The sequence below is a fragment of the Lonchura striata genome, chromosome 18, assembly GCF_050655825.1.
Source record: "Lonchura striata isolate lonStrDom1 chromosome 18, ASM5065582v1, whole genome shotgun sequence".
Taxonomy (NCBI): domain Eukaryota; kingdom Metazoa; phylum Chordata; class Aves; order Passeriformes; family Estrildidae; genus Lonchura; species Lonchura striata.
In genome coordinates, this window is record NC_140720.1 from 5,988,450 (window position 1) to 6,002,738 (window position 14,289).

At 39.5% G+C, this 14,289-nt stretch overlaps 1 protein-coding gene across 4 annotated transcripts in view; it reads right to left on the bottom strand.

Moving 5' to 3' along the window:
- Positions 1–14,289, bottom strand: part of ANKFN1 (ankyrin repeat and fibronectin type III domain containing 1) — a 126,596-nt gene that overhangs the window by 54,954 nt on the left and 57,353 nt on the right. For 3 of the 4 annotated variants that reach the window (XM_077787376.2, XM_021555428.4, XM_085556503.1), the window contains 2 exons: positions 11,908–12,109; positions 4,000–4,210 (listed from right to left, as the gene is read on the bottom strand). In XM_077787376.2, the coding sequence (XP_077643502.1) occupies positions 4,000–4,210; positions 11,908–12,093 (397 nt within the window). In that variant the 5' untranslated portion in view covers positions 12,094–12,109. The remainder of the gene's footprint in view (positions 1–3,999; positions 4,211–11,907; positions 12,110–14,289) is intronic. The other variant, XM_021555446.4, reaches the window with a different exon arrangement.

The following is a 14,289-nucleotide window of genomic DNA, read 5'->3' on the forward strand; positions in this document are numbered from 1 at the left end:
TAAACTTCAACAAACAAGGAGCAAAATTGATTATCGAAATTAAGAATTTTTTGTGCCTAAAGTCCATGGCTGGTAGAGAATGGATCTCTTTCCAGCTCTTTGTGCCAGTTTTGTCCAGAGAACTTAATTAGTCCTCTTACAGGCAGCAAGCAGCTTGCTACGTGGAGATTTTTTCCCCCCATGCTCAGAATAATATCAATTTGATGTTTAACAGTTCAGATTTTCTGTGTGAACTACTGTGGGCTACATCAAGGTAAAATTAAGATCACATAGGTTAAAACTAGAATAGGATTGATTTTAGTCCAAGTTCCTAAACAAGCCCCTTGATTGTACAGTGAAATGTGGTGAATCAAGCCCTATTTTTAGAGTTGCTCTTAGCCTAAAATGATTCAATGTGCAGTTTAGAAAGTAGGACTTATAAAGATGTTTAATTTGAAAATAAATGCAGGTATTGATTTGGTTTTCAATACGCAGGAAAGAGTGCACAAGAGAAGGAATTCTGAAATCACAGAAAATCACTATGGTGTTGGGTGATTTTGCAGAAGAGCTCTGAGATACCTTAATTTAAAGGGTCTCTTTTTACCATAAGTGCCCTGGCACATGTGGATTTCTTAGCAATACTGAGGAATTGCTAAGTAGAGACAGGCAGGCTCTTGGCTGCCCCAAGTCTTTCACAGGAACAGCAGGAATCTTGCACAGACTGAACCCATCACTCACTTGCACAAGTCAGGAGCAGCAGACATTTCTGAAAACATCAAACTGTACCATATAAAGCACCAAGACTCGCATAGGTTTTTGACACCAAAACACCACAGGACCAAATTTGTATGTGGATATGAATGTGTTATTTCTAAACTGGGATTATATGGGACAAATTAGATTGGAAAGGACCTTCTCTAGACCAATCCTCATCAAAATAGGCTCAGCCAAGAGGTCAGACTGAGTTACTTCAGGTATTATTCAGTCTAGTCTTGAAAACTTCCCAGGATGGATGGAGATTTTTCCACTGCTTCACTGTCCTTATAGTGAAAAAGGTGTTTGTTTTATCCAGCCTGAACCTCTCATTTTAACTTTTGCCTCTGTCTCTCATAACAGTATGACAGCCAGAGTTTAGCAGAGTCTAAGAATAACCCTACTGATGTGAAAAGTGGCCTGGGATCTTTACAGCCACGGGAGAGCAAAGAATTACTCAACACCTCTGACATCCAAAGGGTTGTTTTTGAAGAATGTTTGTCTCTAAGACTTTGCTTTCAGAAGCTGGCTCGAAGCCATCTTTCTTAAGTTTGATCATTCTTCATATGGACATCAGGGACATATGGCCAGGCTCCCTGGAACCTGCTGGTATCCTCAGAACTGTTGTTTACTGGGAGGCCAGAGGTGATAGGGTTTCCTGGATCCATGCCTACAATAAGCATGCAACACATCTGATAGCACAACAGGACTGAGGAAGGAGATTTTATGTGCCAGAGCTTCAGGTGGTTGAGCACTGGCATTGGTTCAAGTTCTCACTAAGGATATGGCTCTATCTATTTAATCAAGGCTCAGATCCACATTTGTCGAGTCTCTGATGTCCAATCAGCCGGTGGGAATTTTAATCTTATTTTTATTTGGGTTCACATGAACAAGACAAACCACGAGTATATGATGAATGATAGTAACTGAAAAGATAACACTTTGTCTTCTCCCCAACTAAATTAATATTTTAAATGCTTTACTCTCTGATCTTAGTTACTTTGTTTTTAAAAGATGTTGGGTTCCTGTTGAGATTTATACAATCTGAGTCCCATGTGGAGATGAAGATCACAGTTTTACTTTCTATTGCTTTATCTGCTGCTGTTCCAGGCAGAAATCCAGGTGATACAGATGGAAGCTATCTGTCCTCCAGATCCTCTTTTCTACAGAGTTAGGTTAGAGGCTATAATGAGATTTCAGCTGGATCACTACAGCTAATATATACAGTGAAAAAGCAGAGGTTTTCTGTGAAGAAAGCTTTTTGTTTGCACTTGGAATGAAGAATTCCTTTATTTTGCCTTCTCCCAGCTCTGTGCATCTGTTTTGTACACTTTAATCACATTAAGAAATGCTGTGTCCAGTCTCAAAACTGGGTGAGACAGGATTTTACCCTCCCATTCAGCCTGCAGAAGTCTTGCTCATTGCCCACCGCAGAGGAATGAAAATGCTCCTGCGGGGTGCTGGATCATGTTCCTGCAGCCCTGAGATGATACAAACAGGATTTAATTTGAACAGGGTTGGTTGAGTACGAAAAACAGAGCAGAAAGTCTGGACAAAATAGAAAGTGACTGCCATCAGTTCCACAAGAGTGAAGCCATGCACAAAGATGCTGTGAACCTTTGTTCTGAGGGCTGAAAATAACTTTTTGCATTTCACTCTCAAATAGCCACTGCAAACCCTTCAGGTAAGAAACACAAACAAAATGATTGTTTGCTTTTTACTGGGAATGTTTCTTCCATTATTTCAATCAGAAAAACTAAAAATCAAGATAAGTGAAGTGGAAATTTGGTGGGTATATTTTGAAATGGAAATGAGGTGGTTATATATTCATATTCTCTGTGTTCATAGGCATGTTTGCATTAATTACAGGAAATGAATACTAATTTATGATTGCCCCTGCTCGCCATCAGACTGCATTTATTTACAGATGAGGTCAATGAAAAATTAGTTTAGTCTTTTTTACTGCTGTTTAGAACACTCAAGACTGTGTTTTCCTCTAGATTTGTCATGGTTAATGAATGTTGCTTCAGCAGTCAATCATGTACTCTAAATGCTGTCACACTTTTTTTTAAAGCCTCAGTCATGAACCATGACAGAAAAATAAACAAATAAATATAAAACTAAAAAACTCTTTTCACTGAGCAGCTACACTATGCAAAAATCTCCAGGGAAGGTTAAAGGAGGCCAGAATAAATGATAATATAAGTGCTGTGGATATAGAAAAGCAATAAAGGTGTACCAACACTGAGGGTCTGGCAAAAAAACTCAACATGCACATGCACACACACTCTCCAGTGAAAAAACTGGCAATGTTAGTAGCCTCAAGGTGCAATTTCCTGGAGCACTGAGATTGACATGCCAGCACTAAATGTTGTTAATTTAACTAACTTCAAATTAATGGCAGAGTCTGCAGTGGCCGAACCCCTCAAACACAGTCTCATTATAGCCTTGCTGGGAATGTCCTAAATATAGGCATTGACAGTTTAAAACAAATTCTCTTACATAGGGGTATTTTTAGACCCACGTAAGGCGTCAGAGTTTGTGTCATGGTATATGGTTGATTAATTGGGTTGGTAAGTCACCCTCCAACCCACAAACTGGGCATAAAAAGGCCCATGAAGGAATACAAAGAAGTTTTATAACTACAATATGTAGTTATAAGCAGTATTGATATTCCAGTAAAGTGAGAAAGTCTGTTTTGTGTTTAGGTTTTCTCTGGTTCTGTAGAACTTTGAAATTCTCATTTAAGTTGGATTTTAGGCCATTTGAAGACCAGTAGTGAGGGGTCTTTGGGGAATGGAAGTGATAGATTTCAATACATCTGGCCTCCTGAAGGCAGCATAGCCAAAATCAAAAGGATAATCAAAATTGTTTCTAAAACAAAGTCTAGACAACCCATCATCCTTTCATTTTTGATGACAAATCTACACTTCAGACCATGATCTTTGAATCACTGAGTTCCTGTTGCCATATTTTTAAAGATTTTTTTTCTCAAAATTGCTATTAACCCAGCTGCCCCAGAGTTAATCACATTAGAAGCTCAACCTGATTGATTAGTTGCTGTATCTGAGAGAGAAAAAAAAAGATCTACTGAGCACATATTCAATGAGCAGCTATTGCTGCAAATATCCTCCAGCACACTTGTTATAATCCTCCTTATGATAAAACCAGGCATTTTTTTTGTGTCATGTAATTAATTTTCAATAACAACAGCAGAACTGATCTCATACAAGCAATTCTCTAAGTCAATTTATGTTCTTTACTTACAGTGTGGGCTTTCCTTTGCCCCAACGTGCAGAAGGGTCCTGGCAATGGGGACGTTGTTTGTCAAAATGGCAATATCCAAAGGAGTGAGTCCCTCACTGTTTGGTGTGTTCAGGTCCAGTTCCTCCAGGGTGTATTGATAAAGAAGAATCTGAACAGCATCCAGGTCCTGCTGCTCTACAGCCTCAAACATAGCTTCATTGCACTGGAAATTCTGTGTGTCAATAAAGACAGAAATTCAGTAAAACTTTTCATATGTTAGTGCTTTAAAAATAGAGAAAATTTGTGTTTTGTGAGATTGCTCTTCAAAATAAAATATTGTTCCTCCAGCTCCAACTCAGGCTCAGCTTGAAGCATGGCAAATATTTGCAGCAAAACTCAGCTTGCTCTACCCCTGGAGTGCTTGAAATTACTTCAGGTCTGTGGGAAGATTCAAGTGAGATTCAAAGCCATATGAAACGACACGTTCTTATTTAGACATCTGTCCTGTAATCGAACTGTATGAGCAACATTATGTTTGCAGTGTGAAACTGGATGATACATGACAATTTTGGCAGAGCCTTGGACTACTGAGTTTTTCAAACTCAAAATTTCAAGCAGAAAACTACAATCGGGTGATGAAAATCCAAATCAAATGAGCAGTCCTGCAGAAAAACCTTCCCAGTTCCAGTGTGACCCAGTGTGCTCATTCTACCATCTCAGTTATTTCTAGGTGCCTGTACTATTGCATTTAAGTTGTAACTACAAGAAACTTTGAAATTTGTAGACCTTAAAAACAGAAGTAAAAATGGAACTAAAAAATGTGTCCATTGTGCATGTCTGAGCAGCAGGGAGCACAAGCAGCCAAACACGAGAACTTCCACAGCACCAACTCTCAGGCAGGGAGAACCACTGAACCTTTTCCTTACCAATGTCAAGGAGATAAAAGAGTGGCACAACACAAAGGCCCCTGTTGTTTCCTAATTGAGCTGGGGAGAAGCAGGTGCAGGAGAGTAGCAGGGCCTGCAGGTTTCTTTTATGATAACATCCTTTTGGAGCCTGCAGTAATGACAAGTTTTTTGCCAAGATTCTTTAAATTCTCTCCCAGTGTCCCATTGCCGCAATTACCTGATAGGTTTTTCCCTCCTTGGAATGAATTAGCAGGAGCAAGAGGCCCAGCAAGGCAAGGAGGGCTCAGAGCACAGATTCAGATACACAGTGTAAACCAGCTCCCTGTGTCCCAAAACCACTGAGAAAATTCTCATCACAGAATACACTCTTTATTCCATGAAATACATGTTGAACTGAAACCATCTTCTACTGTGATTAAAAGTTAACACTTCAACCACACTAAAACTTAATTTTGTTTTTTAAATATCAATTTATCAGTAGTATTATTGGGCATATCTGTGTCCAGGTTTGCTCTCGGTGAAACAACATTGACCTGCTAGAACATCTCCGTGTCTCCTTGTAAAACACATGGAGTAAGGATTTCCAAGCAGTTCTGGAAACTGCAGTCCCCAGCTCTACCTTGGAATTTGATCAGTTCTATGGGGGCTTTTTTTCAGTGTGCTTGAAGTTAAAAGTGTCTTCTGAAATTGTCAGGCCTGAGAGGGATCTTCTGGTCTACTCTTTGTGAAATATTGGTACCACACTAATATCGGTACATGTGAAATATTGGTACCACACTAAGAAATCGCAAAGGTGATGTTAGCTAAAGGTTTTACTACAGAGCCCATCTGTGCTGAATATTGGGGACCAGCAGAACAGGAGGATAAACATGCAGAAGATGCCCTGTACCCCAAACTGCCAATGTTAAAAAATGAGATACTAATGTTAAGATGACAATCTAAGGGTGAGGTGAGCTATGCAGCAACAATGCAAATCTGGGACAGTAGTGCTGACGTAGAAATCACCTTGTATACGCTGAAATACAGAACAGCTCATGCTGGAAAAATATTTTTTCTGTAGGTTTCCATGCAGAATAAAAGATACAACTTAAACATCACTGCTGATCATGAGGTTCTGTCACATTCTTAGGGTTTAGATTTTTCTCCAGATGATAAGATTCAGGTTTAATTTTATAATCAAATACTTAGGCCACATTCTGGGGTTGGTATAAGATAAAAATCTCAGAAAAAATGGCAGTTGAATGGTAAGCAGCTCTATTTGTCATTCTTTTTTAACCCCTCTGTTCAAGATAAAAATGGTTTGTATGGTCATACACTGTCATTAGGCAGAGTGCATGTCAAGAAAATTTTAGAAAAGAGGACAGCACATATTTCTCTTGTTATAAGGAAAAACTTTAAACATGTCAGAAATTTTTACTGCAATGCAGGAATACTTCTTATCATTCCAGTAGCTCCACACATCTGCTGTCTTGCTTATGTAACACCTTTATAATCTTGATATCAGACACCTTATACTTATTCTGGTGTTTTGCCTGTACCCTGAGAGGATGAAGCGCTCTTGCTAGAAATTAAAATAATTTTAAGTAATTATAATCACAAAATATTTCAATTATTGATATGATTCTGATACTTCTGTATGCCTGCAGCTCCACTCAACAGTGATATTGATTTAACATCTGCACTCAAAATTAGTATACAGAGAGCACTGGTGTTTGAAGTACAGAGGAGAAAGAAAGCTTGCTCTTCGGTCCATGAGACTTCATTATTATGATGCAGAATTGTAAACTGATAGATTTTTTTATCATGAAAATTATTAGAAATTTAAAATCAGAAAATCACAGAATGGTTTGACCTGGGAGAGACCTTAAAGATCAACTCGTGCCAACAGCCTGCCACAGACAGGGACACCTACCATTAAAATACATTCATCAACTCTTCTACATCAGCATTCTAAACAGCATTAATTTAATCACTGTTAATGTCCATTTCAAATTATTTTTCTACTCTTATTGGAACTTTTTCTACAGTGTTGTTTATGTGAGTACAGGATAATTATGCTTCAGAATCATCTGCATTTTGATCTAATCAGAAAACAAGCAAAAGATAATTATTCTTATAACTAATCACAGCTATGAAAATCTACTTATTTTGCAGTGAATAAATCAAGACCATATTACAAAGGGAATTGGTTGAAGAAAACTAAATGACTGCATTGGTCTGCATTTCTTTTTAAGTTCATTTTTGGAAACAGCCTAGGGACAGAACAAAAAGGAAAAGCTGATGATATTATTGAGTGAAAGGCTGTGATGCTCACTCAGGACAGGAAGGTAATTATTTCTTTTTTCATATTTTCCCTTCTGTGGCACTGCATACACACATGGTTTTCCTTTTTTTAAAAACCAAAATAAGTAATTCTCTTTTAATTGTCTTTATGTATGTGCACAAAAGTTAAATGGGTTAGCATTTGTAGAGTGCTACCCTAAGTGCTCCATATCATTATTTGGCCTTAATTCCAGTTTTGTGAGAAACTTGGGAAATCTTGTAACTACATCTGAGAAATTTCTTCCATTATATAAACCAAAAATTCACCATTACATTATAATAAAAGAGAGATGGCCAACTTCACTATTATAGCTGAAATTAACCCAAATTATGGCTGACAAACGCATTTTGTCTTTTTTAAATACACACACACACCCACTCACACACCCCTTAACAGGTTTTACCTACCTGTCAGGTTGCTGTAGGATTATTTTTAAAATTTTGGTTTAAACTGGGGTTTTTTGATTCAGTTATCATTATTTAGACCTGCTGGTGTGCCTTTGAAAACACATCTTCAGACTCTGCTTGCCAAATGAAATACCTGAAGTATTTGTGAAATTTTGGCCCTAAGTAAGTTGCTGAGCAGAATCTAAGCATATGTTTAAATTAAATTTGTCATAAATGCTGTTTCCAACTGACCTGGTGGCAAGAACGTCTCACCAAAAGGGAAAAAATAAAAGTAAATTTCTATTTCTTCATTTAATTAGAAATCTGATTGAAAAAGCTGCACTGATTTAAATGAGAAACAGAGCATGACTATTATAAGATACTTCATCCAATCCAAACAATTACAAGACCAAATTGGAAATATCAGGTTTTCCAAATGAGCAATTCAGACACAAAATAGGCTGAAATACATTGGCAAGTCTTGTAACTTCAAAGAGTGCAAAATCATGGCAGCTGTGATGTGGCCTTTCTAACTGGTCATGTGTGCATCCCTCATCCGTAGAAGAGCACATCAAACTCTGCTAGACAGTCAGAAAACATCCTGGAGAGGCAGCAAATTATCTAGCACATCTTCACTCCCTCTAGTGAACTGCCCCATTTGGAAATCTGCATCCAGCCCAGCTCTCCAAGTCCAGAAAAACATTTTATACACCTGACCAACTTTTCCCCAACTATTTGATTTCACACAGAAAACAGAAATATATTTGAAAATTATATCGTTTGTTGCAAAAAGCTTATCATATTCCATGTAGAAGACTCTCTAGTATTGCAGCATGTTTCAGACATCTGCAGCCTCGGGATAAGAAATCCAAACAGGTATAAGGAGTAATAATTTTAGCCCTGAGTGCTCTATTTTAGTCCAGCTAGTGTTGTCGCAAATACCAACAAGAGCCATCATTTACCTTTACTAGATAACTTTCTTCTGCTCTGAAAGGACAAAAGCATTAAATTCAAAGAAAAACTTAAAAGTAATTGGGTGAAGTTTAGGAGCAGTTTTTACATTGCTTTTTCCTTGACTCAGTCCTGCAGCCTCTAATCATTAGCTGGACAGCTGTGTTATGTGATTAATTTATTTAGGTGTTACTGTGATGCACAAATGTATATACTGAAAAGAACTACAGTATTGCTTTGCAGTAAGTAATAACCATGTTCCAGTAAGTGATTCAGTGCCAGAGTGTTTAGAAATGCAATCTTATGTAGCTTAATTAAAATGAAGTGCCCCTTTCAAGCTATTTGCTCTGAGTTTGACTGAAAAAGTCCACTATGTACTACTGGAGTTGGAAAAAGTGGTAAAGTAGTTTCTGCAAAGACTTGTTTTGATAAACATGAGTTCAAGAATAAAACTATTTTGGGACATTGCTATGTCTGCAGCAAGACAACAATTTACTGAATGGAAAGTGTTGCACAGCAAGAGAGAGTGGAAAGAAAACTCTTCACAAGCCAAAGCTGAAAGAAAACAAAATCTAACAAATGTTGTTCACTTGTCTGGAGACATGATTTTACTCCTTGACTTAGCTCAGCGGCACAGAAACTCAATGATTAGAAAATACATGAGCTAGCAACTTGACCTGGAATATTTCCACCCCTTCACTAATAGTTTTCTTGCTGTTTATTTCTAGGGAAAACTGGGAAAACAACAAGCAGAATGGATAGAACGGGATCCAAAGCCTCTCAAGTTCAGTGGGAATCTCTTCACTGCTGTGGTGGACACCAGCTCAGACCCCAGACTGGTGATACCTGGAGGTTCCTTTGCTGGGTGTTTGTCAGTGACAAAAACCGTGACACTCCCATGACAATGTAGTGGGCTGGGGGAAAAAAGTTAGCACTGGTACACAGGTCTGTGTCCCATTAAATCCCCATCTACACAACATAAAATCAAGTCTCCTAATGCTGATGACTGATGGAATAGGCACTCCCACTGCTGACAGATGCAGAGTGAAAAGGGACAGATCTGAGCTTCTGAGTTACTGGCTCAAGGTTAGGCCCCCAGCAGCACTGTCCTGCCCTGCTCCTCAATCCTTTGGCTCAGCTCACTGGCAATTTCTCTTCTTATTAGTGAAGTATGACAGAGGAGCTCATGTTTGAAGGAATATGTAATGTGAAGGGTGTATTTAGATAAACACTGGTCAGAAGATATGCTCACAGACTGGCATTCATTCAGCCTACATGTCAGTCTGCTCTGGCATGTCCCCAGCGCTGGTTTATCCTCCTCCTTCACTCCCTTAGTCATGCTTGAAATTGAAGTTGGGGATAAAAAAAAAAACAAAAAAAAGACAAGATATGATAGTGGCTAAAAAAAACCATCTAAAGACTCTTTCCCCACAGTTCATACTTTGAGACCTCAATTTAAATCATCCCTACAAACTGAAAAGCATTTGGAAACACACAGCCTCAAAAGCACAGCTGCTGGCTACCATGAAAAGGCTGCTCTCCATCTCACAAGCCTTGTTTGACTTTCAGGCTTCTTTTATGAAACAAGAATCTATTGGCTCTGGAAGAGCTGAGAGGAAGCAGCCATGGTCCCCTGCTTCCTTCAGGTCATGGTCTTTCTTCACAGGAGAGAGACAACAGTCTCCACAGGTCATGCAAAGGTCTTCTGACTTCAGGAAAGCACAGTCCTAGGGGACAGCATCAGCTAATTGAATTAAAAATAATTTCCAATTCTTGCACTGATTTATATAATGTGTCTTTTACATAGTGTTTGACTATTAAAGGAGTTGAGTGTCCTTTCTCCTTCTGAAAAAATGTAATATTTTTGTTATCTGGCCCAGCCATACTCTTCAGTCCTGCATTGCACTAAGCATCTGACTGAATGCAGCAGAGTGCTGGTTCCAAGGGGCATCTCCTGGTGCATTCAATGTCATTAACCTTTGCTCTTCAGAAGTGGAGACAAACTCTTTCCTTCAAAATAATTCAGAGGAGAAGTTGAAAAATGTGTTTGCTTTTCCTATTTAGGGAAAAGTGGGATTCATTTGTTTTGGCAATATCCACAAGCAGGTTAATCTTCCTCCAGCAAGTAGAAAAGATTCTGTTGTACACTGAATTTACATTGGGCTGTTATTTCAGAGACAAAGTCCAATCCCCAAAATATGTGCACTGGAGGTTGTGTAACTTCATCAACACTTGAAGCAGCAGGAACCCTTGTGAGGGTTAATTCCAGCAGCTGCTTCTATATTTTACTCTGCTGGTACCAGAGTGCTTGGCTGAGATTTGGCTGGGGTAACCAGGCCAGACTCCTTCACATGTGATCTCTTTCTTCCATAGTGTTATCTACTGATCATCACCACAGTCTGGGAGTAGCCTTGCATTTATCTGTCATGCCTGAATGTTCCATTTGCTCTGCTGTTTGGAAAAATGGGAACTTTTATTACAAGCCATCTTCACTTTTCTCAAAAGTGCTTATTGTAAGAGAAACACTTGCATCTTAGATTTAATTCACGTTTGGTCATGTAAGTGCCAAGTTACAGCCTTACTCCTAAAATAAAGCATCACCCCTTGAGTAGGTAGCCTGTCTTTACCCTTCAAGAAAGTCAAACTCTGTTTTGACGAAGGACATTGATGGTAAGGCTGGGAAGAACACAGGGCTCTGGTTAGGGAACAAAGCGAGATGATGAGAATGGCACAGGTTAAAAGGCAGCTGATTCAGGGACAAATGGGAGAGTGGAGTGGATGTGGTTCCCTTTTCCCCAACCAGCACACCCATCCAGCCCCCTCCACTGTGCCCAGCCTTCCATTTAGGGGTGTTTTCATCCCCAAAACCCCCTCCCATGATTCCACTGGTCCCTCTATTTTGCATCCCAGTCCCAGAATGGCTATGTGGGTGGGGGTTCTAGGTGATTCCCAGGAGCAATTAGCTAATTAACATTTAAATATCAGTACTTAGCTCAAGCCAGCAGTGTCCCAGTATTGCTATGGGAACCACCTCAGGTCTGTTTTGTCTGTGCAATGTATATATGACAAACCAGAACAGAGAGCAGGTAGTGGAAGAAACTCCCTAGTGATAGATGCTGCGGGTTGCAAACAAAACCAAGATTTATGTGCCACCAAGAAACAATCCTTCACCAAAGGGAGGTCGTTGCAGAGGGGCTGTGATTCTCAGCAAGGAACCTGGAACCTGTGGGGACCCGGAATGCACCTCGGGACCGTCCGCCAAGGTGTGCGTGCTCGCAGGGGAGATGGTGTGGGAGCAGCTGGGGCTGAAGGGCGCGGGGAGGGTTCGTGCTCGGTGTCGGTGGCCCTGCGGACGCGTTACCGTGGAAGCCTTGCGGAGGCTGAGGCGGTCGCAGCGGGACCTGAAGTAGGCCTCGTCAAAGGACGTGTGCCCGCCCTTCAGCTTCTCCGACAGGTTGCGGTAGAGCCGCTTGGCAGCGCTGGGCGACGAGGGCATGCTGTGCTTTTTGCTCTGCAGGAGGCTCAGGTTGTGCATTTGCTGGGTCATCCTCAGCCAGGGTTTTCTGGAAGGAAAGCAGCAGCCACTTAGTGAGGTTTTGCCAGACCAACGGAATTGATAGAAGTGCGCCGCTGAAGCGCACAGTGCGAGGCTGCTGTGCCTAAAATCACTTTCACACACAGTTTCTGCACGTCTGGGGCTTTTTCAATGGCAAATTGCTCTTTATGGAATTAGACCCATGGATATCTATGGAGACAGAGAATTAAAGATGGAAAAATAAAACAGACCACCCCAGAATTATTTGCTAATTTGCATAAGGAGAAGGAGTTGCAATTAATGAGGGAAACAATGTTTTTGCAGAGTGAGTTCTGATAATACAGGTGTCAGAAAAAAATGACACCCGAAAGTAAATGTTGCTATGGACAGTTTCATACTGAGTGACTTCTTCCCCATGTAGTGGACAGGCACTGGTTGTGTATATTTGTTGTATTTATCCTGCTCTGTGTCTGACCTGTCCATTTAGAGTATAAACCCTTCCAAGAGGGACTGCTGCCTCTCTCTGCCTCACCTAATTCGATGTACATATTATCTCATAATTAAACAATACTTTCTATGTTCTATCATTACAGTAATTTTTCTGTATTAAGAAAAATTTAATTAATATTTAACTCTGGAGGTATGCTGTGTGGAAATAATTTTGCCTTTCTGAAGGGAAACTAAGAATCAGATTTGACCCAACTGCAGACAGGAAACTAACCCTATGGATTTCTAAGTGAAAAGGTAACAAAAATGCACCATTCCTTCACATATTCCTTTTCCCCTGATGAGTGTGTACACATATATAACGCAGAATGCCTCTCTAGGAGACTTCACAGTTGTAATACAAAACCTGACTACCTTTTCAGACTATATTTTCTGGAAATAATCTTTATTTTTTTTTCTGTACTATGATACAAATTCTTTTTTGTTCTCATGGTTTCATCCTTCTTCTGAGAAAATTGGATTGCAGAACCAGACTTTAATTACTACTTCCAATAAAAGCATTCTTTACTAAACACTCATCCTGCTGTTGAGGCTGGTTTTGGCAGGTATTTGTCCTTAAGATTAAAGACACTACCCAGGTCACCTAAGCTTTCTGCATGTTCCATTCTCACTGTACACTGTGGTGAGCAGACACTCTGAGCATAAAAGTATCTTATTACAAATAATTTCACACATTCTCCACGCTCCTGGGGTATTGAAGCAAGACCAAGTCTCTGAAGGAAGAGAGACAGAGTCAACACAATCGTCATATGGGACGAAAAGACTTTGTTACATTAGAACAACAGAGTGTGCAATCAAAAGGGAATTATGTGGGCTGTGCTCCTGAAATAAATGTGCAAGTGTGGAGATGATCAGAAGCTCTCTGGGCCTCAGGAGGCAGCAATACTGGAAGGATTTTTGATTGGTTTTCTCTGAGTTTATGGAGTAAACTGATTATCCATCTCCCACTTTTCTATGTCATTAGAATTTTAAAGAAACGAATGAAGTTACCAAATCTATTAATAATTTAATTATTAGTTATTTAGAGTAACACTTCTAGTTTTTGTTAGTACATAGTGCTACAGATTGTCCCACATACATTTCTCCCTTTACCTTTGCTTTCAAGAACTTCTTTCCATCAGTAAAATATGGGTCAAAACACAGAACCAAATAGGGAATAAAAATAGCCCAGGGAGTGCCATAAACATGTTTGTACAGGAAGTTTCAATTTCCCAAAATAATCTGATTCCAAGACTACAAATTTTTAATACCAATACCACACACAAATACTAATAGACAGTTGGTAGTGAACTCAGGATAGAAAGAACAGTTTGCATTTGCCACAAAAACCTAATTATCCTCAAGATGAGGACAAAGAAGAGTAGGCCAAACCAAATTTTAATTCAAAGGCAGGTCAGCCTGCTGCACTGTCTGCTTTGGGATTATGGGTTTTTATTTGAAAAGCAACAGGCTCAGCACATCTGGGTGGCATAAGAGAGGTTGCAAGGTTCATGAAAGTAATATGGGAATTTACTGAGGGGTTGTGTAGATATCTAGTAAGTAAACATTAAATAAATTAGGAACATCTACTTAGTAGGACTTCTACCTATTGTGATATTAGTTAAACAAAACAAGAATGCCTGGTATTAAAGCTAACAAGACTGATGCCTCTGTCAGTGTTCTCTAGGCTGATAAAATCCTCCCCCTGTCTCACTAGACCAA